Source organism: Augochlora pura, chromosome 1, assembly GCF_028453695.1.
Source record: "Augochlora pura isolate Apur16 chromosome 1, APUR_v2.2.1, whole genome shotgun sequence".
NCBI lineage: Eukaryota > Metazoa > Arthropoda > Insecta > Hymenoptera > Halictidae > Augochlora > Augochlora pura.
Genome location: NC_135772.1, coordinates 20,892,102 through 20,919,005, shown reverse-complemented (window position 1 = coordinate 20,919,005; position 26,904 = coordinate 20,892,102). Strand labels below are relative to the sequence as shown.

At 47.3% G+C, this 26,904-nt stretch overlaps 1 protein-coding gene across 12 annotated transcripts; it reads right to left on the bottom strand.

Moving 5' to 3' along the window:
• Window positions 1-143: 143 nt before the first annotated feature.
• LOC144471797 (SLIT-ROBO Rho GTPase-activating protein 1) lies at window positions 144-26,742 on the bottom strand. 12 transcript variants are annotated; one of them, XM_078184319.1, is made up of 14 exons: window positions 25,998-26,064; window positions 12,723-13,098; window positions 11,566-11,749; window positions 11,088-11,253; window positions 9,972-10,196; window positions 8,802-8,930; window positions 7,943-8,164; window positions 7,585-7,860; window positions 6,896-7,491; window positions 6,602-6,823; window positions 6,462-6,532; window positions 6,204-6,384; window positions 5,497-5,839; window positions 144-3,161 (listed from the first exon to the last, which is right to left on the bottom strand). In XM_078184319.1, exons 2-14 carry the CDS (start codon window positions 12,766-12,768, stop codon window positions 2,076-2,078), a joined length of 3,747 nt encoding a protein of 1,248 aa, XP_078040445.1. In that variant the 5' UTR covers window positions 12,769-13,098; window positions 25,998-26,064; the 3' UTR covers window positions 144-2,075. The 12 variants fall into 12 exon arrangements, with proteins under 12 accessions (XP_078040445.1, XP_078040397.1, XP_078040387.1 ...); XM_078184271.1 differs by lacking the exon at window positions 25,998-26,064 and adding an exon at window positions 19,992-20,903; XM_078184261.1 differs by lacking the exon at window positions 25,998-26,064 and adding an exon at window positions 17,350-17,790.
• Between the last annotated feature and the right edge of the window lie 162 nt (window positions 26,743-26,904).

Genomic DNA, 26,904 nt, shown 5'->3' with positions numbered 1-26,904 from the left:
TATATGTAGGGTCTTACACGATTGCAAAATTTCAGTTTCGTTAAAAATACCGGACGTCAGTATGACCGGTTGTACGTTGAAAAAAGGGGAACGATATTTACCTACCGTGGATTACGAAATTGTTAGAAATAGAACGGCCAATGCAGCCTGCAAGTGTTTTTATTGAATATCAATAAAAGTGAACCATAACGGAAAACGAAATTAGGCTCTTGCATTTGCTAAAAGGTTAAAAGTCGACGCAAAGACGTAACAAGGATTAAATTGTGCATAAAATTACACCGAATCCTGCAGAAATAACAATTCAGAATAAAGCGTGGGGAAAGGGTGGTAAGAAACGCAACTGCTATGAGCAAGTTGTACGAAAAAAGGATCGCAATTGTATTGAACCGAGGTTTTTCGTAGCATTCCTGCGGATGAATAATACGATTAAATGAAGGGGCGCGAAATTACGTTTTGCTTTGGTATTTTTACTGCGCTGGATACAGTGCGATTATATTCGTATTAATATTGGATCGGTAATTGGTATCGATGAAGGATCACACTTCAATTGATTCTGATCGAACACCGGAATGATATTGATAGTTCGACATTGGTGGCGTTCCTCTTTTCGAAAGATAGTTTGCAGAATGCTTGCGGATATTATCGGGATATTGTATGCATATTATTTGATAAACGAGTATAATGTTTTTGTCGGTTATAGGGAAGGGCATGAATACGTCGACACGTTTACATATTAGACTTTTCCTATTTCGTTGAATTTATAGCAGAATAATCAGCGCGTAGCTAAGACAGAGACGTCGAACCGTTAAATACTTACGCGCGCGCATCATCACACGTATATTTATTTTTGAATATATCGAACATAATTGTCGTCGTATAATAATTGTAAACGATCTTAGAACGCGTTGAAGCGTCTATGATGATAAACGGGATCAGAGTCCCAAAGTTCTCGCTCTACGTCTCTCTCTCTCTCTCCCTCTCTCTCTCTCTCTTTCTCACACTCACCAACATACACTCACCTCTCACTCTCGTTTTCGCCAGCTCTCTCTCTCGCTCCCTCTTTCTTGCACTCAATGACTCATTCTCACTAATCGTACGAAAGAAACATCTAAAAAAGGCTTTTTCTTTTGAAACTTATGCTCGCTCGCGTGTATTTTAAAGGAACATCGATCATGTTTGTCGTAACATCCTCGTAAAGATACAGATTCAGAAGAAATATCCCGTTTGTAATAAATTACACTTTTTAACGTCCATCGTACAAAATTGTTGCATTCTCTCTGTCTTTCTCTCCCGCCCAATCTCATTCATTCGCTTTCGCAACTTGCTCTTTCGCTCGATCAAGCAACTATGTATTGTAAACTCGAAACTGTATTTTCTTCGATGTATTTTCTTGCTTGTAACACGTTTCTCTCGTCGTTTCTCACGCGCGTCGTCGCTCGATGACTAGAAACATTGTTTCGCGGGTCATTTGGTAAAAAAATTATGCGAAAATGGAAAATAGTCGTAGAAAAAATAAACTCGGCTCGAGGACAGCATCGGTCTTCGTACATGCCACATTGGCATCTCGAACGTGTCGATACGCGTTCTATGTAAATATGTATAGGTATATGTACAGTTGGTGGTCAAAATTGATCAAACTCGTAAAATGTTTTCAGGGTGATTGTAAAAGATCTAGGGAGGTGCCGGGGCCCCAGGGTGAGGTCATGGAAAATATCACGAATGAAATTCGAATCGCTCGTTCATATGGTAGAAAGTCGAGTGTTTCGATGAATGGGAGTATTTTGGGTTCGAGGACTCGTCGCATCGAAACGAACACCTCGCGTTCTCGCATTCACGGAGCGTCGATTTGACGAGCTGCATCTTGTCCACCAACTATATACGTGTATGCGAATGCATATGTGTATACGTATAAGTATGTATGTATATGCGTCTATATGTATATCGAGGAACGATGCTGGCCGGCTTGACTTCTTTTTCTCGGATAGAGTAACTAACGCGCATCGTCGAGTCCTCGCAAATGGGCGGAGTAACTGGTCAATGGGAAGTCGGCTGGTGAATCGTTCGCGACCGAAGAGTTAATTGGTTTGCTCGGCGCTTTGCGCTTGCTTCTCAATCTTCCTCGCGAGCTCGGGGCTCATGTGTGGATGCGGGAATGGCAGCACCGGTTTCCTAAGTATCGTCGGCTTGACCTTGACCTGCGGTTTGAACGAGGATACTTGGCTGCCGCCGGTCAGGTGCATGTCCGCGAACTTAGCGACGATCTTCGGCTCGATCTTGGATCGAGGCGGCAGCGGAGACCTCAACGGCATCGAGGAGTCCGAGGAGATCTGATTCGAGCTGGCCGATCTGACCATCTCCTCGGGCTCCTGTTCGGCTTCGTTCTCGTTATCGACGCCTCGTTTCAACTTCGACTGAGTCTCCGGCGGGTTCGTCTTGGTGTTTTTCTTTAAGGTGCACTGGTTTTGTTTGGCGAACCGCTCGGCGGCCGTGCTCATGTCCGGCGATTCGGGCCCTCCCGTCGGCGAGGTAGCCGCCTCGGCCCGCGAAGGTTGCACCGGGGTGTCCTCGTCCGAGCTGCTCAAACTGTTTGACGAGGCAGACTTCTTGCTCGCATCCTGCGCCGACAACGGCAAGTCCATCACGAGATCCGGCGTGTGCTTCTGTCGCATCTCGCGGAACTCTTGAGAGCTGCGGTAGATCTTATTGTTGGGCGGTACCGGGGGATTCAACTGGGTCTGCGACGTGGCTCGTCTCTGCCAAAGCTCCCGATTCGCCGAGAACGTCGGCTGTTCCTGCGGGTCCTCTTCCTGCGGCAGCGCGTTCCCTCCCACCTGAAGGGAATTCCCAGCCGTTAGCTGCTGGTGTTGCTGTTGTTGTTGCTGTTGCTGCATCGTCTCCCCCATACTCTGGCATTTCCAGTGTTGCTTTCTGCCCGACCCACGCTTCGAACCGCCCTCTTGACTTGTCAAACCAGCGCGGTCCAGCTCCTCTGTCCCCATTTCTTCGCCGCTCCGTTGCACCGACGACTCGGCAGCAAAGCTCGACAGCTTCTCGTTGTCGCCTCGTTCGTTCATCGAGAGGATGCCGGAGACCGCGGTGTCCGCTCCGATGCGATTTTCCCTTTCGGGCGTGGATATCTTCGCCGCTCGAGAAGCGGACTCCTGAAAACAGGTTCACGATTGAAAGTGACGCTCTCGCTCGGATCCAATCTCGCAGTTGAGTTCGCGATCAGAAGCTTTCGAAGCGACGGGTGTCTTGTTGCATAATGAACGTGGAACAGGATCGCGAACAAGGTGTTTTCTTCGTTTTCCACTCATATACGGATATGTCTTTTAACGCAAAGAACCATCTTAGAACATCTAGAGCACACGCGAAAACAAATGTTAAAAGGTGGGAAGAATTCGAGTATTTGTCAATGTTACTGATCTAAGGATCGGCGTACGCTCTAGAGGTTGATTGGATACGAGGTACGTGAATTCGGATGAGTTATAAACGAGATCGAGGAAGGAGAAAAATAGAGAGAAAACAATATTGTAAGGCGATAGATAGTGGAGAGATAGAAGAGAGTCGTGCGAACAATTCGAACATAAGTTTGCCCGTGTTAATGGGAAAATTAGAGAAGATGCGTAAAAAGGTTGGAGAGACTGGCCAAGATCGTTCAAGAAAATCGTGCATGCTAGAAGGTAAGGTGGGATTAAAAACTGCTCGTAAAACCGTGAATATGATCATGGGAATGAATGTGCAAGCATGACGAACACGAAAACAGCTCTGCGTCGATACCTATCTCTCTAAGGATGCCAGCAACCAAGTTAATATTAACTGGACTGGGGCTGAGACGACGCTTCTGTACTCACCTAAGCCGACAGAACATCCGCTGGACAAGTAGAGTAGCCTGTGCGAGTAGCATTCCATCTCGGTATTCGTCTACAGACTGAAATCGCTTTTACAGAATGCTAAGATTCGCAACACGCATCGAACCAACCAACCGTTTCAGACAGAGCCGCTCTCCTTCAACGAGAAACGAGACGACAGAGAACACAGAAACGACAAGAACCACACGGACGGACACACTCTCTTTTTGCCAGTAGTTTTATCGAACAGTTTTTAGTCCGTTTCGCCCATTACCTACGTGTACGCGAAACTTTGCTTTTTTTTTTATCCTGCGAACTAAAGGCTGACTAAACGTATATCTGGAAAAACAGCAACCATCCCACACTATTAACATCGAAACAAAATCGTGAACGCCACGTTAACGAAGAAACATGTGAGGCGCAAAAAACACGCAAAAAAGGACACAGGCGACGCAAGACAAAGAGACCAAGGCACATGCAGCGACAAACACGTATATATTTCTATTTTATTTACAAATGTATCGTACAAATAATCGCAGCTGGTCGAATTCTGTACCACCGTGGCGTCTCGGTGCAAAGTATGCTTAACATAGCCCCGGCTTGATCGCACGTGTTTCAATTGCTTCAAAACCGACGTCTGATTTTTAGATGGTCGAAATTCGTTTCGTGTTGAAAGACATCAACATCGAACGCGAACATCGATCGTCTGAAACAAGTTCTCCGTGTACATAATAAAACGCGACACGCGCGAGAATTCCATAACGCGGCAGACAGATCTCCTCCTCTCCGTGTTTCGTGAGACAGAAGCAATGCTAAAATTTGCAGAAAGTGCGACGCGTGCAGCCAACGAGAGTCCGCTACCGAACCCCTTGTCTACAACTCTTACGTTCCCTTTAATTGCTCTTGAAATACTTTAAAGCTCGAAAAATTCGATTCTAATCGGATATTCGTTAGATTCGGAAGACAAAGAGTTCAAATGTCACCGAACTCCCTCGTGCGCGCTTGTGGTTCGATCTTTGGCTATGTCTCCACCAAAGGAACAAATTACAACCTTTTAATCAGTGTTTTGCTCCGCGTTGCTGACGAAAGCAAAACTCCTTGAAACAACCGGTAAATCAAAGAAAACGGCAAACGGAAACGTCGTGGAACGTTTTCTAGCTTAGCTGTGATCGCGGAGCAGTGCTGTCCACGGACGGCGTCTTTTAAAACGGTTTACAATCTACGGTCTAAAAACAAAGTTCAAAGTTCGTTCCCGCACCGTTTGCCATTACCAACATAGAAAAACAGCAACAGCAGAAGATGCAGATAGCAACCAACGGCTCTATATGTGCTCGGTGTTTTCTGATTTTGCTTGGCCGTGATGGAAGGAAGCGAAAGGCAACTACGGTCAAACGATCGACTAAGATACTCGAGAATCATCCCTATGGTGGACACGTAGCTTCTCGTTGGTCAGAGTAAATCGCGCTCAAAAGAAAAAACCGATTCGAGATTGCAGCGCAACACACAGCCATGCACTTGTGCCTAGAGTATCAGTCTTTTGCGAGTGCGTTCGCAAAAATGTACACAAGCAAACCAATTACGTGAAGAAGAAAAATAAAAACTTTAGTCCGAACAAGCGTTCGTACTAAACGGTAGTTTCCAATACCTCTCGACTGATGATCGGCTGCGTTGACGAGATGCAGGCCGCGTTCGTGACGAGCGTTGGGACAACACCGCTGCTGTTGTTCCCGGTATTGTCGGTGGCGGTCGTGGCCGCGGTCGCATTCGCAGCCGCCATCGCGATCGCGCTCGCAGCCGTCGGCGTCGGCGTGACCGTCGCGGACGCGGCGTCGGACGCGATGCCGGAAGACCACGTCGATGGATTTCCGGATGGGCCCATCAGTGGCGAATTGTTGCTCGACAATACGCTGTCCGCCGAGCTCGAGGTTCGTCTTCTCATCGATTCTTCGCTGGACGACTTCAAGAGTTCCTTCTCGCGTTCCTCGTCCCTGGACAAACGACCAGATAATCTTCAGATACCCTCACCGGTCATGATCGAATCGAAAAGTAGATGCCCGCTGCGAAAGGTAGGGTATGATTGTTTATGAAACCATAGACCAATGGCTCTACGTGGACCCGGAGATCCATGCTACGCATACAAGGCTAATGCGGTAGATTCGATTGTTCGCAACGAACAGCTAAATTACGACGAGATCGAGAATATGCTACGGCTCCTTTGTTGCTTTCGCTCGAATTTCTCGGTACCGCAGACTAAGAAACGTGGCGCGATACCGGTAAGAGACGATGCGCTAACACTAAAAAGCATTTTCGATGAGTATAATTGGCCATTGCGTGTGATTAAGTCGCACTTACTTTATCTTGATCATAATATATTTATCGGGAATAAGCCCCTCTCTACCAGCCAAGGCACCTCGCCACCAGTCATTACTGACTTGCGTGTATAGAGTCAAGGTATCCCCCTTTTTGAAGCTTAACTCTCTTTCGGACCTTGCATTGAAATCGAATTGCGCTGTGGCTTCAAGGTTTTCCGATTCTGGGAATACACAAAAGGAACGTAGATCGCGCACTGTTGGATTCCGAAGGTATGGCATAGATCGATCTCGCACTCACCATCCTCGGACGGGTACACCTCCGAGTCCATGTCTTCTTGAACCTGATCTGTCGGCGAGTCGCCCACGTCACTGCCATGAAGGGAAACAAATTTTCACAAACGATTCGTCGGTGGATCGATTTCGAGCGAGTACACTTACGCGTCGTCCGGTTCCCTACTGATGTACTTTTCGTACTGAGTACCTCCAATGTCCTCCGGAAATATCTCCTCGCAGAACGTAATAATATTCTTGATCAGCTCGTTCACTTGATTCTGGTACTGCACTTGATCCTTGTCCTCCGGCACAGGTACCAACGTAGGTCCGAAGCAAATCGCAAGGTTGTAAGGATCCATCATGTTCTCGTCCGAGAACTCTGAAAGGCTGCGGAAAAAGGTTCGCTCGTTTTGATTTTGATCGTGAAAAGATTGGCTCGAGGCACGGTGGAGTACTTACTGGTTCAAAAATGCGAACAGATATCGCATTACAATAACAACTGGTCTTGGAAGACTCGAAATCAATTCCTTCATCTTGTTGACGAACTCCTGCTTCGACTCCAGCTGTGCCAATTCCATAAGGTGCTCGAAATAAATGATAGGAAACAGAGGTTCCCTCAACTCTCTCAGATAGAGCTTCAGCACGCCGGCCACACTGTTGATGTCCGACGCGTCGGTCACGTCGGCCAACGGGTCTTCTCCTCGTTCGAACCATTCACGGAAATTGTTGATTTCCACCTGAGATCCCGAGACCCGAAATATTCCCTGGTGATGGAGGCCGTAGAGGTTGATTACTCTGATACAGCTCTTCATGATCAACGGTATCTCCTGGTTCGTGCTCTCTAAATATTCCTCCAACGAGCCGCCGAACAATTTCGGCTGGCCGTTCATCTGCAACCGGCCGATACGTTTCCGCCGGGCCTGCTTCTGCTTGGTCGTCGACAGCGACGGGTTCGGACTTGCGGTCGAGCCGTCTAGCAGACTCTGCCTAATGTATTCCTGCTTCGCATCTAGTCTAGCTATTCTGGAGGTGCCAAGCAGATACTCCCTGAATTTCTGCAATGTCCCAGAAGCAGAAGCACGATCACGCGGCACGTTAGCGCTTTCTCCTTTCCCGTTTGTTTACCGCATAGTCTAATTTTAACTCACCGTGAGGTAGAATTCTTCGGTTTCTTGCCTGTCGGCCCTGAGCTTGATTTGCAAGGTCTCCGGAGGCCTCGACGTGGGCACGGCGTTCTCTCCGAAATACCTCGAACAGTCGTAGTCCTTCGCCGTCAGCATCTCCAAGAGGCTGGCTTCCGCCGTCTCCAACGTTTTCCAAACTTCCTCGGATTCGGTTCTCAAGGACGTGACCCTCTGCTGCAGCTGTGTCAAACGTTGCTCCATCTCGGCGTGCAACAATTTTTGCAATTCGGGTTCGGGAGCCTGTAAACATCGAGCGTCATTAACATTGCCGCCGGCGCTAAAAAGATTCTTCAACGTTTTATCGTTGGTTCTGGAAAGTTACTTCGTCTCCTCGCTGGCCTTGGAACTCAAACTTCTTCGGGATCATAAACGCGGAATGATGAGACTCCAGGAATCTCTGCTTATCCGCTCTAGAATCCAGAGCACCGACGCAGGCGGCCAGCTGCTCCGCGCCCGACTGCAACGAACGTTGCCTGCCCTCTTCCGCGCTGCAGTGCATCAGCAACGCACGAGCGATGCAATTATGGAAGCCGAAATCCATGCACTGAAACATTCGTACGTTGAGTTAACCTGTTGCCGATTGAGTTGCACGACTACTGGTAGCCAATAGCTGGTAACTGGTTGTTAAGCAGGTAGTAGGTCAGCTGCACGCCATCGAGAAGCCAGTTCAGTGCTCTTTTTCAAGCTCGAATAAACTAATACAGTCCGCGCACAGTTTCACCGACAAGGGGAAACCAAACTAGACTAGCTAGAATTTCTTCCCATAGAAATTCTGATAGAAAATGTTATAGCGTGGTCGTAAACTTGACTCCTAATTACCGAATCTCGCAGATACCACAAATCAAAAAGTTACGTAGGTAATGTAGTCATTCTAGGGATACCGAAAATATGTGTGAAACTGATGAACATACTGCTACGATACGTTTTAACTCGACCCGACCATTTTCCCTACTTTCGTCGTTCGCTTAACTTTGTTACAGCTCGATAGGTAAACGTGTAATAAAGAAAAGATATTTTGCTAGTTCCTAGAACTCCGAGCGGAGCTCAAGATTTTTCACAGCCCATACTTCCGTCACTTGTGTCGTCCCAGTGGCCGAAACACGAGTACTTCAGCTGTCGATCGATTCTACGACCACACTATATCTCTTCCACGAAGGGCACAACGTCGGGTAGCAACTCACGTCGATGAGATCCGACAGATCGTCCACGAAGTACTTGTGTATCGTCGTGTTCGAGGCCTCCAGGCAAAGAATGTAATCGTTTCTCGCTTTCAACGCTTTCAGCTTCGCCTCTTGATACTTGTTCTTCCTCTGAAACGAATCAAAGGGAATACAGGTCAGCCCGATCAATTCTAATCGACACGCGGCGCATCTCGTCCGCGCTACGGACGCTCGCTATTCGCGTCCCACGTTGGGAACCGTTCCGTCGTGTCGCCGTAGCTGCAGACGCCGCGCGGGAAACGAATCCTGTGCGTGGGATCGTATGACTCGTCGGAGTCCGTTCAATGCAAACGCGATCCTCGACCTGCCATAAAAATCTCGTTGCGCGATGGGAACGCATTTTCACCCGTCGCCTCATTGAATCCCAAGCAACTATTAGCTGGCTGGCTGAACTAGCGAATATAATACAAATCTAGATGCTCCGTTCAGCCGCGCGAACACGGTGTTTCCAGAAAGGAACGGTCGATAGCGTTGGAATGATTGGAGGACAGTTTTTCTAAGCTCAATGGACGCGTTCACGCATCGAAAGGTCGAATCCGTTGTATCGCGAGAGCACAGCTTCGGTAAACGAGGAGGAACGAGTGCGCTTCGAAAGTTCTATTTTTGTGTGCGACGCGGCACGACCTTTGATGCGAGAGATTTCAATTTGGACCGGAAACGTATAGTGTGTGCCGTGGATCTAGGGAGGTTCTAAAATTAACGCGAACGGCGGGATCTTTCGAAGTCGTATATGAATGAAATCGTGGGGTGTATTCGATGCAGAAACGGGGGATGAACGGGGGCGAAGGAACGGGGGATGGCACGGACGTTGGGACGCGAAGGGTGGTGGTCCGAAGGAAGGTTGGAGAAAGAGTAAGAGGAAGAGGAAGAGGAAGAAGGACAAGGAAAAGGAAGAGGTGGGGAGGGGGAATGTGGACAGAGACAAGGACGCGAGTAACGAGCGCTCAACGAGGGAACTCTGCAAGGAAAATCGATAGAACGCGGGGCGGGATGGAGAGAGCGCGGGCGTTGAGTGCAGCCTGGAGTTTGGTCTGGAATTCGTGGCTTGCGAAGGCAGGGTCAGGCGTCGACGCCGACGCCGACAGTCGAATCCTAACCCAGACCTGGCCTTGAGTCCCCTCGTTAGTCTACCTTGTTCACTTCCTTTTCGATGAGCTTGTATTTTTTGCTGCGCGCGAGCTTCTCGGGCGGAGCGTTCGCAACCTCCAGCTTGGTACGTTGCTGCTCCGCGACGCGAAGTTTCGTTTCCGCTTGCCTCGACTCGGCTTGGTAGGCTTGATACGTCTTCATCGTGGTATGGAGCTCGTGCAACACCCGCAGGATCTCCTCGTGGGTCTCGTAGCCTATCTCACGGCACTGAAAAAATCAATCGTGACGTGCTGTTCTTAATCGTTTTCATTAAAAAAAAAAAAAAGGCAAAAAAAGAAAGAAATACAAAAGTTGGATTGTTCTTGGTTTTTAAAAAAGCTCGCGTACTAGTCACGGGGAAACAAAGCTCCGTGATACGGGGTAGAACAGCGGGGATGGCTGGATGCCATCGCAACTAGGGCGGCAAAGCGTAAATACAAGCAAGGGGGCACGCCAAATATGAATGTGTGCATTGGGTTCGTTGGTCCAGCGATAAGTTCGTTCGCTCTATTGCGCGCTGCACTTCGCCGGCAACTTTTTCCAGACGATCCCAGGATCGATGCGCGAAGGTAACGTTGCTTCTCATTCAGATGATAACAAGCAAAAGAGAAGGAAACTAACGCTGTCTCGTGACGCGAAGTTACCGATCGAAAGGGGAATTACAAATAAAGTGAATGTTCTGTAACCTTATGATATACGGTACGCTGGTTACGGTTGCTAAATTCAGGGATAGGAATACCTTCGGTATATTGCTGCAGAGCCGACATACAACCGGTATCGAATAACCGTACAAACGAAGATATGCAACGGACTTGGAAAGTGTAACAAAAGAAACATCGGCGATTTCTTTCGGACCGTCTTTTCGAAGAATTCGAATTCGATTCTACGGTCGAGCGAACGAATTCGTGCTCGCGTAACAAGGACAATTGGTTGCCCCTTAACACATTCAAACGGCTATTTATTTCCCATTGATCCAATAATATCCTCTCGGTTGGTCTCCGTCTACAATGGCAATAGTATCGATCGAAGTTACGCATCGTTTCCAAAGACGTTGATCGTTTCGACGGCGCTTAAGGCTCTCGTACAAGTAATAGAACAAGAATAATAATGTCTACTCACTCGCTTGTATATCCGCTGGACGTCTTCCATCACCTGGTTTAGACGACCCACGAGGTGCGTACTATACACTTCCGAAAGCGCCGCATGGTCTCTGCTCAAGGACTTGGTCTCCTTGATGAGTTGCTGCCAACAAGCGTAGCTGGAGAACAGTGGCCACTGTTCTCGTCTAAAAATCGTTTCAGTTTACCGTCGAGTCGAGAACATGTGTCTAAATTCGAATCGTGCCGCTCGAAATCAATGGGAAATAAAAAAACATGTGGCCCGGACAGCTGCAACGGTATATGAATCGAGTTTCCGAAGCGTCGCGTACCGTCTCGCAGACTGGCAGCGCTCGCTGCGATACAAGAATCGGTCGAGTCAAACGGATTGAGTTATAATTTACTATATTATTCAAGAACGAACAACTTTCACCAATCTAGTACGATGATGGAGAATTTACAGTACGACCGACCGTATACGTATATAGATGTATATGTACTTTTGTTTTTGCTCCTTGTGCCTGAGCTGTATACTTCTGGCCATCTTGTCGAGCGACTTGCTGTAATCGAGCTCCAGTTCTGCTCTCTTTCGAAAAAAATCCTGGAGCTCCGCGACGAGGGCGACTTGCGCCTCCATCCGGACGTCGAGACATCTCAGCTGTTCGTTCAGCTGTAGCCGTATGTCTGCAAGAGGAAAGGAAAACGATCGCGAGATTAGAATGAGATTATTTCCACAGTCCGGTTCGTTTTGGATGATGATTCGGTCGATGATCTGTTGTTCCGCGGATTTCAAAACATCTATCCCGAATTGTCAGAAACACGATCGGCCGCGATCCGACGCAATCCGGCTTTGCCCATCCCCTACGGTTAATCGACAACCGAATTGATTAATACGAGAATGGAATTTTCTAGTTTTTCCCATCATTCTCCCTACGATAGATTTCGATCAAATTCTTCGAGCGAGACCCGTTGCGAACTGCTATCCGTCGCAGCGCGCGTATCGATTTTCCATACCTTCGTAGCGTGATTCATCCCTCCGGCAAAGAGGAGAGATTTTCGACTTCTTGCGGGGGTAAAACGCACGCATGAGTCGTGTCACGCACGCGTAACACTATGCATCTGCTGTATGTATAGCCCGGAACACGCGAAACTTTTTCCATTTGAATCGAGACGGCCAATTTGTATTAGTTATTAGCAGACTGCTGATCTTTCGGTTAATTCGCGGATGATATTTCGTGCTTCGAATTGCGAGCAAGTCAAATATCCTTAGCGATAAGATTCTCGATCATCGATAATGGCAAGACCATCGATGTCGGACCAAGCGACCGTGCGCGCGGAACTGCTGTATCGATTCATGTACAAAGATTTGTGGAGGAAACGCAAGAAATGAGCAACTGAAAATAGAAGAAAACTTTCCACATTTAACATTTTAGCATGTTTAATTAGCTGTTATCGTTCCGGTCGCGTTCTCCCGAACAGATTCTGTTTTTCTGTATTTTATTGCTCGAACTTGCTGACACGCGCTGGATGAAATTCTGCGAAGCAATCGATGGGGCTGCGCGAGGGGTTTCGATGTTCTAGGAATCGGGGAAAGATTCCCATGAAAAGATCGATGGGTGGTCGAATGAACGGACGGCATGGCCGCGCCGCCATTTACCTTTCGTCAAAGCTTCCCATTCTTGGCGTCCGGCGAGCTTGAACATTTTTTCTGCGTTATCCTTCAAGTTCACTGGTATATTTCCCTCTTTCTCTCACTCCCCCTCTCTCGCTTTTCTCTCGTCCCCTTTTTCTCCCTCCCTCACTTTCCGTTTTGTCCGTTCGTCGGAGACGGTCTCGTTGCGACCGTGTTACACACACACAAGCTTTTCGCGAGCCGCAATTTCTTGGCGATCGTTCTCACGTGTCCGCACGCGTATTATCGACAGCCTCGCGTAATTCCCATTTTACGAAATTCTCTCTCGGGTTTCACTGTGTGCAGCGGGGTTAGATTACGTGTGTTTCCGTGTAGCTCGATCACTTCAGGCCATTCGCATCTAAATTTCATGGCACACATCATCATCATCGTGAAAATTTTAAATTGTTTTAGTAGAGTGGGTGGGGTGGGGCGGGGGGGGGGGCAGGAATTGCGACACAACAACAACAACAACAACGTGCATCGGGCACGGGCACCGATCAATTGCCCCGGGCACCGTCGAGATCGAGAGAGTCATCGACATTGTCGACCGTCTCCTCTCTTTCGCCGATGTCGTGCGCCCTCGGGGGCGATACGGAAAGCTCTCCGGGGCAAAGTGCGCTCGTCGCTCGTGCTCGATGCACACACAACACAATGACGGTGAACGATGACGTCAAAAACGAGCTCGATGAAAAATGACAGAAGAAAGTAATCTAATCGGGAGCTCTCGTGGCGAGATGTGGTACAGCCGCGATCTAATCGCGCTGCTTTGCTCGGCGTGGCTGTGACTGTGACTAGACACGACCCGAGTACACCAGTGTGCGTTACACGCCGATTCGTTGCTGGAAAATGATGGTAACGTGATGCGATGCCACTGACCGATGAAAATGACGAGCGTGATTTCGAGTAGAGATTGCTTCGAGGAAGAACAAGAAAAGAACATGGACGAACTTCGGAAATTTCAATGCACCGTTTCCTACCGTTTTTATCTTCGCGCTGCGATAAGCGAATCCGCGATCAGCATAAACCGGCTGAAGCAGCCTTACGTGTTCTAGCCTAATGTGCATAGGCGGCTTAACAGAACGCTTTAACGACTATCAATATCCGTTGGCAATCAAGGTTGCTCGATGGAACGGATTCGCTCTTGTAAGTAGAGGTATTCTCTCTCTCTCTCTCTCCCTCGGACGACAAGAACGACCGGTGACTTTTGAACAGTTTTAAAATTCGATTTCTAGGACAGAGCCGTCGAGTAGCAACGCGTGTAAAGGTCGATCGAACGATTGAATTGTTACGAGAGAAAACTGAATGCTCGGTGACATAAAAAGTGCAGCAACAGCTCCTCGAAGTTGCTGCGCCTATTATAGCCCTAAGAGAGGATTCTGTTAATAGAATGTAACTCTCTTTTTCTCTCTCTCTCCCTCTCTTCTCGCTCTTTCTCCCAGGAACGGTAAGTTGGCGTATCGCGAGCATACGCTCCGCGATTATCGGCTCCGATCGGCCTCAGATAACGATGCACGTTGTTGCGTAAAGTTTTCAAAGAGCAACGGACACAGTTTTCACAGCGCGTTGGCTATGTAGAGAATTATTTTTAAATTGCCTTCGAGTACCGGCTTAATAGGCCATTTATGCCACGGAGGAGAGTCCAATGGCCAAACGATCGCAAATACCTACGTATTATGCACGCCTCCGACACGCAGAACGCGTTCTGATTAAACTCAGGCTCGTTATAGAAACGGAAATCAAACAGAAATTTCGTGGTTCTGGCTGGACTCTCGTAAGATCCAAAAAGTTTCGCGCGACTTTGTCGAACTTCTCTCGGTTTATCGCGCCACCCATACAGCGTCGTCGCGTTCGTCGTGGGCGAAACGCAGTAAAATAGAAGCAACGTTCGACTTGGAAAATTACTCGCGAAGCAATATCTAAAGCGGTAGACGTACGTTGCTGTGCATTGCATGATAACCTGTTCAACGATATTACGCGCGCTAATGACACCGGCAATTTTTGCGAACAAAAAGCGTTGACATCGAACCAATGGAATTTACTGAACGCGTTTCTCGGGCTTAGTCATCGTAACGCGATCGTTATTGTTCACTAACGCGAAGTCGTTTGCTAAACTCCTCCGCAAAGCTGAGCCTAGAAGCAGGATGAAATATAACGGGAGAACGTACAGTGCCCGTTGACGAGTTCCCGACGTGATTCCGCCTCGTTAATATTCGTTTCATCTCGAATTGTTTCGAAGATGCAGCCCGTCCCAGTTGCGTTGGACACCCCGCTCGGTTTCCGCTCCGCTAACGCAGTCACTGTCAACGCCGTGTACACGTGTCGCTCCGGGATTTCTCACGGGAAACCGCAGTCACACATGGACGTCGTTTAACGATTAACAGTTCGTGATTCAAACGAAACAAATCGTCGCGATCTCTTCCGTCGTCGCTCCATCGTATTAAATGTTCGACTGAAAAATACTTGTGTACGTTGATCCCCACCCACGCGTATAATATCCTTTGAATCACCGAAAGCAAGCTACCGTCGGACTGTAAACTGCATTCAAAACATTTATACTGTACGAGAATGTTTGAAGTTGAATTACGGACTATCCTTGAAAAATGTGGCCGCTTAAAGACTGCACAGCAGGCAGGAGCCTGCGATGTATATGTTTTACCAGATGTAAACTCAACGATTCGAACTCTGGAAAATTTGTGTCGGCTCGACACAGTTCAAGCGTTAAAGGATGGATACGAGCGTAACGATTTTATGTTTGTCGACCTACCGGTGGGTGAACGTGTCAACTACGTAGGATAAACGAATATTAGAAAGGGAAGCTGCGCCGCGTTCGACGGCTTCAAGATGGAATAAAACAGTTTGTCCGTGAGTTTGTTCATTCGTTGGTTCGTTAGTGCATGCGTGCGTTCGTTCGCCAACGAAGCGAACGCCCACGGTCGATCGGGAACGGTTGACTGTTAGGCACAATTGCCCTTAAATTGAGACGTACTTTTGTCCACGGTGTTTCGGTTCGACCCCGCTCAACGCTTTGACAGTCGGCGTCACGCACGCGTGACCTCTCTTTGACGCAAGTCTCGTCTCCCGGCCGGACTTGCGAAAATCCGATTTCTTTCTTACGGTGAAACGAAGTAAACGGTATCCCTTACAATATCTCGTTGCGCTTTTTCAGCGACGAGCGCGTGACATATGGAGGTTTTTAAGAAACGGCGACGGTTGACGACACGCATCTTTCAGGAAAATACGAGGCCATCGTAGCGGTAGAAACGGTATCGGCGTGGCGACGAATGTGCAAACTGCGAGAAACCGGACACTCGCGGAAGACGCGCGAACAATAAACAAAAAAAAGAAACGTTGACACGCTCCGAGCCCAGCAGACTCGCGACGCGGAACAATCCGATACAGCATTATCGCGTATTTAAACGAAGAAAACGTCGATTGCAACTGTATAGAAAACGCTTAGACAGCGATTGCTATGGTAAAATAAACGGAACAGTTCTGTTTACACTACTGTCATGGCGAGCTACCGACCAACGTAACGCTGTCGCTTTTGTAAACCGCTCCACCTGTATCCTCTACCAACGCAACGGGTTCGGAATTACTCTAGAAACAGGATTTTATCGGTGGTCTAATTTTCCAGATAAAAGCATTAGACCGCGTTTTAGTAACGCTTCGCTACAGATCCGTGCACGAGCCCTTGGTCTCGCAGATTATTAAAAAAGAACAATATAAATAAACAGATGCCATGTATATATATGTATATACAATCGAACGTTACTTGTTCACATTAAATTCCCATCGACCTCGGATTTTCAACGACCAGCTCAACCATTACGCGACAGAATGTCGATTAATTCGATCGAACGCGATCCACATTCCGTAACTCCTGTGTCTGACACTGTATTTACCAAACACCAATTCCGTACACGTTTCCCAGCATTGACGCTATACCGCAAAGCCACTTGCCTTGCGGTGTTCCCGTCGGCTAAACGAATGGCACAAACTTTCGTTCGATTGTTTCGAACAAAATGAACAAACCGTCCGTCGGCCAAGAGAACATTGTAGACGTAACACGTGCACTGAATCGCGCACCGAGTAGCGAAGAGACACTCGATAATCGACACGCGCCTTGCGGTCTTTCTATTGTTATGTTCGATGGTAGAATCTCGTAAATAAGAGGCGACGATGGACGGACGACGTCGGCACGTAGGAACACCAATGGTTCACAGGAGAGAGAGGAACGCGAGTTCGGTATCCGTAGGTCGCCGCGGGACGACGAAGCAACGAGAAACGTCCTTTCTCTCGCTCGAACAGGAATCTCTTCCAAACGCGTCTTGTATCTCGAAACGCGGCTACCTCACTGATCGGTTAGCACTAATTTATTATATGACGGTCCTTCGCAATGAGAACAAGGGGGAAGGGGCGCCCCGTGGCGGTTATCGGTATTAATTGCAACTTTTAAAGCATCTAGATTCCCTTGACTAGCGTTTTCTACTTTATCGACTACGTGAAATCACGATTTCCTAAATAATTTCTGAAAAGGAGTCGATTCGATTGTAATAACAACAGTTGTTGGAACCGGCGAATTATATTTAAATAAATTTGTTAATGTTACCTCCATGGTACTCGTCCGCGGTTCGCAGACTTTAGCGAAGTGAATTGGAGAACGAACTCGGGAAACGAGAACTACGAAACGAACGGATCGGAACGAGGAATCGAGAGATCGTTCCGCGCCGACAGCTGGCGTCGACTTGTTTCGAGTCCGTCGAGGCCGCGGTTCGTTGCGAAATGACCGGGAACGATTAGAAACGACTCGGTCGCTGCACCAGCCTGAACGAGTTGCGAGAAGAAAACTGTGAGAAGTCTAGGAAAGGAATATCGTTTGTCTCGTCCGTACGAAACTAGAGGCGTCGCGAGTCTAAACGGGAGATCGCGTCGGTCGGTTGATTGGCGCGATGCCGCGCGGTTTCGACGACCGCGAGAGAATTCTCGTGGATCGGTCGCAACCACCAGTCGAGAAGGACTCGGCCGCGCGAACTGACCAGCAACGACAGCCACTCGTTGCTTCGACTCTCGTTAAATTAACTACAATTGCCAGCAAGGCCTGCACGCACGCGCCTTCCTCTCTACGCCTACTGGCTATATTGCCACGGATACGCGATACGTGTGTCTCCCGTGCACATGCACGCATCCGTCTTAACCTTGCGTCCGTGTGCGTTCGACGCGAGCGAATCACCGCCGTGCAGCTCTCCTCTCAGCTACGTGAAATTCACCGAGCAGCAACGCTGCAACCAGACCGAGAGAACACGCCAATTTTCGGGATAAGTCATCCTGCCGATTTGCCGGTTTCCTAATTACCGACGCAAACGCGATCCAACCAATTAGCTACCCTTTCTTATCGACGCCAGGAACGCGGTAGAACCTGCAACGAGATTAACCAAACAACGAGGTTAACGTCCGATTTCTGCGAGTACTCGATGGTTTTCTAAAATGCTGCGAACCTATTTCTTTTTACTAATCAATACGCGAATAATTCTATCATTTATTTCACAATGTAATAGGCTGTGAAGTTCACTTTTTCGAACTTGTGTTGCAAGAAAAGTTTCAGCATGTTTGGAGGTTATTTTTTAACGCCGAATCCTATCGTCGAAAATAATACTTAATTGATCGTTTAAACAGTAGATTCTTCACGTAATCAAATGTGAACAAATTGGGAACAAGGAACCGGGTAAGCAAAATTTGTATTGGATTCAAGTTGCTGACAGATGATTATCGTCACTAAAATGTCGTACTTTGCAAGTAGTGCATTAATTAGCAAATTTAGGTTAAGTACCAGAACTTCGGCGCTCCTACCAGATGAAAATTACCGAATTCGAATGTAAGGGCCCCTGGCGAATCAGTGCAGACCCTTCCTACAACTCTTGACACAAGACACTCGAAACCTCTCCTAACCGTTCTGCAAGTACTGGTGCCAAACAGAAACGTAGAACAAAACTAACGATATATGTATATAATACATACAATGTATTATGTTAGTAGCGATGGCGTTGTCATTACATTCGAGAGAAACGAAACAAAAATGGGTGTCATAATACAACAAACTCAATTTGGTGTCGTGTGATTTCCATGGAAATTGGTATGCAACGCAACATTTCCCTATCCACTTCCTTCCTGTATGATTCGAAGGGAAGCGTCAAATAGTTATTGCGACGTTGGCTCCGTTTGCGTTTCGTTATCTCAATTCTGGTGCAGACCGACGGCCTGTAATTGTGTTGAGGTCGCCTGCGAGTTAACCAGAAACTACGGTGTAATGCGAAGACAAATAGCGGCGCAATGCTCTCTCTCTCTCTTTCTCACGAGACCAAAATTACCGATTAGCCGTATATTTTACTATCGAAACCGCGTTGTTTTCGATGACTCATACGTTCGTTTAACATGGACCACCGACATACTAAGGCTTTAAACTAACAAAGACACGATCCAAGATCAAAATCTTATAACGATTGATCCTGCAACAGGATAAAGCATTGCAGGATGTCATTGAAGCGATCCAAAAGACCTTCTGATTTTTCAATGTATAGTCCACGCGATACAGAGGGTTTTTGGGACCGGAAACTGTGCTTCACTGCCGGTACGCCATATGGTAACAAGAACATATTGGTTCGTTGAACAGACATACGATCCGAAATGCTATTTCGACGAATCATTACAGCTTACGAAAGCGAAAAAGACTGTACTACAATCATTCGGACGTCCTCGAAAAGCTCGGATAAGTTACGATCTGTCGTGCAATAAACATAAAGGTGATCATTTTTCTCTGTTCCTGCCTATTTAATGAAAATACGCCATACAGAATAATCAGTTGTTTCTTGTTGTCCCTCAAAGATTCAGAACAACAGTCGTTTCTGATAATATTTTCAGATGTTTGAAAAAACACACGGTGCATCTGAAACGGAAAGGTACGGCAGGAGTGAACGAAAAAAGAATGACCATATGTCTGCATGCACGATGGAAACGAAGACAATGATCTGGTGAACCAAGAAACGCGCGAGGAAATGAACCGACACACCAGTGAAAAGAACTCGTGCAACTATTAGCTAAACGATAAACAAATTCATATTTACAACAGCTACTACGGCATTACACTTCCACGCTACGTTTTTTTATCTCGATCCTCCGATTTTAATAGTAAATCAACATTTGCCGCGATAGAATCGAAATGCAAAGAAAAAGACAAAAGGGCCGTCAGAATCGTACCTGGAAAGACGTCCTTTGTGTCAGGATTATAAGGATGAATCCATCCGTTTCTCTGTTGTATAATGCACTGGAACATGTTGCCGAGCTAGGCGTGGATCACGATTCAGCAACGAAATGGAATAACGATGAATCAATGTGCAAGAAAAAAAAAGAAACGAAAATTCCGTTACAATCGACGACGTTGTTCGTCAAAGACCGGCCGGTCCCCGGCCACCTTTTCTCTGCGTTCTTCTTTGCGAAAATATCCCTAGAGGGCACACACGAATTAACTCAAGATCGATCCTGTGGCTTGATCCACCTTCGTATACTGGATACAGAGTTATATTTTAGCACGTCGAACGTATATTTCGACTTTTTGTAGAAATTTTCGGTCGTTTTTTCCTAGAGTAAGCCTCCCCAGTGCGGCATCAGAGGGCCTGATTCCTTTCCACTGGTCAGAGAATCGATCAGTCCCCGCGGACACGATCGTCATCGATAGAATCGCTGAAGCGGAAGGATGTCGGTCTGGATTTTTATCTGGCGAGTCTCTCGTTGCGTGACAATTCGTTCAGAGGGTGTATCCGGTGGTTCTTTGTCGATGGTTCACCATCACAGGTTCACCGTCACAGGACGCCGAATACTCGGCCCACCATAGTAACGAATCGGGAATCGTGAAGATTGGATCATCTCATAGTCGTTATCCGCGGCGGTGTTATCGCCGTGTCTCCCTATTCGATTATCGGTTTTCTTTCACCTCCGTTCTCGTCATTTTGTGGGTAACCGTCCGCCCCTCTCTGCTTTTCTTTACACATGTGTGACCGTTACACGCTACGCGTTACACCCTTCGGCTTTGCTGTACGACACAGCAGAGAACACAGCACGGCACAACGCACAGCACGGCACGGCACGGCAAGCAGGCCACGACACACCACTTCTTAGCCTTTTATCCCCCCCCCCCCCCCTGATCCGTTTCTGACCACTTTGGACAGCCGGTCGCGGCCCTCCTCTTTTTTCGTCTTTTCGGACGAATCTAAAGCCGATCGTTTACGCTCATCCTGAACGGAAAAACCTAACGACGTGTTTCACGTCCCAAGTATTTCCCGTGTCCAACAGACCTCACACAGGCAGGTTGTTACGTACAGTTTGCACGACGCGACACGGTTCGGCACAACACACGGCGCGCACAACGCACTCGACCGACCGTTCTCGGCCTTGAAACGCGCACTTATCCTCCAACTAGCTGCAATCTATAATATCGAAAAGGTATGATTTCGTCGAGACGGGGAGTCTGTCTGGCTATCTCTGATCCAATGAAAATGAACGGGATCGGCCTGAAGGAGAACTTGGAAGATGGGAAGTCGGTGCGACGAGGAAATGGCAGGGTCCGCGATGATAGCTGTCCAGATTCCTTGAGAACGACGAGGAAAGGAAAACCGAGGTAGTTGGGTTTCTCGTTGCTCCTGCGACCAGAGGGTGGCTGGTCGGTTGCTGGCTGGGATCGAACTAGATGGCTCGTCGCCAGGCAACCGGATTTTCTCTCTCTTTCTCTCCGTGGGTCTCCCGCGGCAGCCTCCCTTCTCCCTTTAGGCTCGTGCTCTCTTCGTCCGACTGGCTCGCCGATTCTCTACCCGTGGTGCTCCGTCTCTCAGTTCTGTACCGGTGCTTCTCTCGCCTCGGACTGCTTTCGTTCGAACCTACGCGCCCCACCGTCGCGTCGTTACTCGGTCGCTCTCCCTCGTTCCCATCGGAGCTGCGGCTCACCGGTTCCTCTCTGCCGACTCTCGCCACCCCCTGCATCCTCCGGAACGCATTCGATTCTTCTACCTTGCTCGAGCGCGACAGATACCCACCGCCTGCCACACCGTAGGCGCCTTGCTACCAATAATGTCGCAAGATACTCGCCCTCGACGACCACGAATAGTAACAAACGCGCAAATTACATAAATCTCGGCAATCCCGCTTCTTTCCACGTATCGTTGCCCAAATAGGAATGTCTACCCGGTCCAGAACATATTACAGCAGAACCAACCAGGGAGACATTCCATTTAGCTTCACGATTTACCGTTTAACTATTAATTAACGTACGAATTGGAAAGTACAATTTGTTAATCCGAACTGTTTAAGGAGGATTCAGTACAACGATGCGTTAATGGAAAACGAGTATCAAAAGTGGGATCAAAAGGAACTGAACGGCCTGCTCCCAATATTTTTCAAATCTCAATGCAGTCTCGCTGCGTTTCCCATTGTATGTCATCACCGGTTGTTGGATCGTCCTCGAAACGGCAATTCTCACGGTTGATAGAACAGTTTTGTGGTGCAGCGAGCGCGGCTCGGCAGCTCGGCGTCACGGCACGACACGGCACGGCACAACGGAGCCGCAGCCGGTGCAGATAAAAAAGAAAGGAGAACGCTCTCTGCGCGTTGCCGAGTCGAGTCGAGTCGGGCCGAGCCAGGTCGATTTAACGAAAACTTTCTACAGATTCTACTAAAACGCAGGGAGACCGAAACGAGTTTCCGCAAGGCTCGCGCGCAGATTCCTTCTTGGAACACCGCCGCTTCAAAGTCGACTAAGTCGTGTTATATGTAGGCCGCGGGGCGCTGTTCGGCGGATATCGTGTCGCTCGCGATCAGTACGGTCCGAAAAATTGATAGCGAGGGAGAAGGCTAACGAGAATCCGAGGAATGAAACAATAGATTACGAACAGAGATGAAATAATGAGGGGCCGCCCGGAGATGAAAGAGAGGCGAGGTGCGCGGTGCTCTGGTAGGGGAATCAATGAGCATTACCCGGTTCCCGCTACCCGCGCCACAGCTTTTGTTTCTCTCCTCGTCGCACCGTTCGAGATGTACATACACTGTGCATCGGCTGGCTCTCCCACCGCGTTGCGTTCTTCTATATAGACCGCTCGTTCAACCCTCCAAGCGTGACCGTGACTGTGACTGTGACTCCGCCGACTCGATCAAACGGAGTGCGCGTGTCCACCGTGTGTACGCTAGTCTCGGTTCTGCTCTGGTCTCTCGCCTCCATTCGCGCTCGCGTCCCGTCCGCTCGCGACCGAAGACTACTCTTCTCTTTACGTCCAAACATACCGCAGTCCGTTTCACGGCCGTGGCCGTTATTTAACCCGGAGCCACCCACGCCGACACGCTCCCACCCTCCATTTTCTAACCGCGATTTTCCTTCCTTCAAATTTTTAACAAACAACCATTTCCATCTATCGTCTGGCTCTGTCAAGTTCACGCATTTTTCATTTTTTTAGAAAGCTCAGAATCAAGTTTCACTTTGACGACTACAGGATTACTAACGACTGCATTGCGCCATTCACTCAACAGTTTATTCACACTTTTTCCATTGTCCGATGTACCATTATTTCTTAGGAAAGAATTCCGTAGAGAGCTTTTGCATCAGGAATTCCGAATGTTACATCCTTTCATTTGGTTATCAAGGTGTTTTGATATAACGCATCCATTACACTACAATATACTTACACACGTTTTGCATAAATATTATTATTATTATTGCAGTTAGGTAATAAAATCTTTTAGTACGTTATACCATACATAATTACGACACGTGATATTAGGTTGCCGACGTTTTACGTAGAGTATATGAGAAACCTATTTATAAATGTCCGGACGGTAACGTGTTTGAAGTTCCGCAATTGTTCGTCATTCGTTCGGTTGTTTCGATATCAACTGACAACTGTTAAGATCTCCTATGTTCGCGTAATCACGGCATTAAGTTAATTAACATCGACGATAAACGGTTCTCCTGATTGATAAGGAGAGATAACCAAATTGTTTTCGGCGCCCTGTTGCATCATAGTCTAAAATAAAATATTACTATTTTTGTTCGCGTCTACTAACAGCTCTGTATGCACGGTCACAAATAAATCTTTATTACTTGCACGGAAACAATTATTAAGAATATTTTGCTGATAATTAGCCCTCTTCACGTTAACGTAAGATTCGAAATATTTTATTTTCTTTGTAACTGTCAAGATGTACTCGCACTGTAGGTAGGTTCGACATACAAGAGATCTGTGACCTCGTTTTGCAGAATTATTTTAGAGGTTATGACACTGAACGTATTACACTTGAATTTCAAAAGATTCATCTGCAATATTAACGTACATCTTTCAAAGAACGAAATTAGTTATTTTAAATAAATTCTTCCCTTTCTCATATTACGCATAGCTTAAAAATGAAATTGGCCTGATCGCCACGCAGTGCTAAATGTTACTATTGTAGAGCTGTCAGAGTCATCTGTTACTTAATTTCGGAGGTAGAACTATTGGATTTTAACATTGACTGAATTCGTAAATCGATTTTACTTGTATACGTTTATCTATTAATAATTTGTCCGAAGCAACAAATTATTTCTTCTATACTTTTTTTATTTCTTTTTTTAAACCACGAAGGTACTAGAAAAAAAAATACGCTTCTTCATGATCGAGTACAGAGTACATATTCGTTGCAACTGCAGGGGGGGGGATTCAAATTCTGTTTTTATACTCAATCAAGATCACGTTATTAATCAGAAATTAACGGCCCGAGCCGTTCGTGTGCAAACAAAGTAAAAGTACCTTGTTTTTTCTCGAATGTATCGCTGTTTGATAATGGTTTATTGTTCGCAAAAATTTGATCGAAATTCCGGATGGTATTTATAGATTCGAAAAATCGGATCGGACAAAGTCCACGAACGAATGCATTGTTTTGCTAAACGCGCGTCCACAGTGTACAGAATTTATGTTCGGATGGACATTCGTCCCGACGTTGGAACAGACAATGTTATAGACTAGGAGAGTATAAATTGAAAAGCCATGCATAAAGGAAACGGTAGACTCAGTCACACGCGACTTCGCGGTGGAAACAGCCGTGGTGAACAACGGAATTGTACGCATGCGCAACGCCCAACCATCAAAGCATACAGATACGCATCCACGCGATGACTGAACTGTTGAACGTGTGTGCATTTAGGGGGAAAGGGATGAGGGATCAGCGTTCGAGGAGGGGCATGCGTTAAAACAAAATAAAAATGAACCTCGAACGTTTGTAAACGGAAGTAGGGATGGGCAGTCGATGTACGTTCTTCTAGGGACTTTCGATTGAATCGAATTATAAGAATGCTGAACACGTTTCACACGGTACGCACACCGATTATGGGCGGGGAGAGCTTTCCAAACTGTGATCAATATTTTGTAATTTTTTCTAACAATAGATTCTCGTTTTTTTTCTAAATATGTACACGCATTATTCGACCATAAAACGACTCACAACGCGTCGATCGTATTATAATAAGTGCGCGATAGAAAGATGATATCTAACAACGTCTGGCATGCGAGTTTTCGCGAGAATATAGAATACTATGAAACCGAACCTTGGTGCTTCCCACGACTTTAATATGCAGACAGAGCAGTTTCAAGTCGCCGCGCCAACATTTCAACTGGAAGACGTGCAAGCACCTCGTCGTTCCTCTCTATCGGTTACCATTGCAATTGCACGACCGAATAAATGACCAACGTAATAACCAACGTTTCTGAATGTTTCTCCACTTTTGCATATTCGAAAGCGATCGAATCGTAACTTTAGTTCGTAATATTGCTAAAATCATTGACCTTCGTATAATTCCTTGAAACTCGGTTGCACCACTGGCTGCACGTTCTAACGAAATTTCAAACATCTGTCGGCCATACAGTCCACAGGCTTGTCCAGACACATCGAATACGTTCTAGCCATTCGAAAATACTCGTTGCGTATAAAATATTATCAAACTTTGCTAGTTAAATGTTAAATTTACAATGATCGCGAGCGATTAGCGTATATTGTACAGAAACGTGGTAGAATAGGAAAATGGATACTTTCTCTTTAGGTAAAAGAAGAAAGAAAAAAGAAAGCAAAAGGGAGAGAGGACGTGTTCGTATGTGCATTATGTATGCGTACGTGTGCGTGTGTGAGAGAGAAAGAGAGAGCGTGTGCGAGGGGAAAAAAGAAAGAAAGATGCAGAAGTGCGTGGTTGCAACTTACTGTTGAAGACGAGCAGCTTCCGTGTGGAGCCAAGCCTCTTGATAGGTGACTTCACGCCGTCGATTTCTTCTTCGTCCATCACACTCTCTTCAAGTGCTCTCTGATCTTTATGGAATATCCCGTATACAGAGTAATGTTTAACTCAGTTGTGACGCGCACCAAACGTGACGTTTTTCCCTCTAAACGCGAGCAAAGAATTCTTGTCACAGTTCAAAGCATTCTCGAACACGAGGAGGTCACCGCTTTGTTGCGGTGAAACCGGTTTACCGGTGGCTTTTCTATGATCTGCACTAGACGCGCTATCAACGAGTACGAGTACACATGTGCTGGCCGTGTATACGGCGCGGTGGCCAACCTATAAAATACGGGAGAAAGAAAACAAAACGAAGACGAGAAGAATGCCAACGAGAGAACGAGCGTACGGTCTGTCGAGACTGTCGGTTGGGTAAGCGAATCAGCGAACGAGTGAACACGAGTGAACGGCGCGGCGTTCAGACACGCTTCTGCCAGTTCTGCCTCGACGGCAGGCGAATCCCGATGCTATGGCCGAACCTAGCTTCGACGAGGGTCACCGTGCGAACGCCGGTTGCTTTCTGGCTACCCCGAGTCCCCGAGGCACACGGAGGATATTCTTGGACTCTCGTATATTAATTCAAGTTCGGGGGATCGGCGTCGCTACCGCCGTCACCGTCGCCGTCGCCGTCGCTACCGCCGTCGTACATCGTCACTTGCCCGCCACGTCGCGTCACTTTTGTTGCCTAGCAACTGCCTCTCCGCGATAACAACATTTTGCTGCCACCTACCGTGTTGGTTGGTTCTCTACCTAGATCCCTTCCCCGGTGGGTAAAGCAAATAACGTTTTGACTGTAAGCATATTTCATTTTCGGTGTGTAATCTATTTTCATAT

Excerpts from the sequence above, each read along its gene's own strand:
- LOC144471797 (XM_078184242.1), bottom strand. The coding sequence starts at position 26,076 with ATGGACGAAGAAGAAATCGACGGCGTGAAGTCACCTATCAAGAGGCTT. Across the intron at positions 6,533-6,601 it reads AGTAGGGAACCGGACGACGC|TGACGTGGGCGACTCGCCGA; the intron begins GTAAGTGTACTC and ends CCTTCATGGCAG. Across the intron at positions 3,162-5,496 it reads AGCCGATCATCAGTCGAGAG|GAGTCCGCTTCTCGAGCGGC; the intron begins GTATTGGAAACT and ends ACCTGTTTTCAG.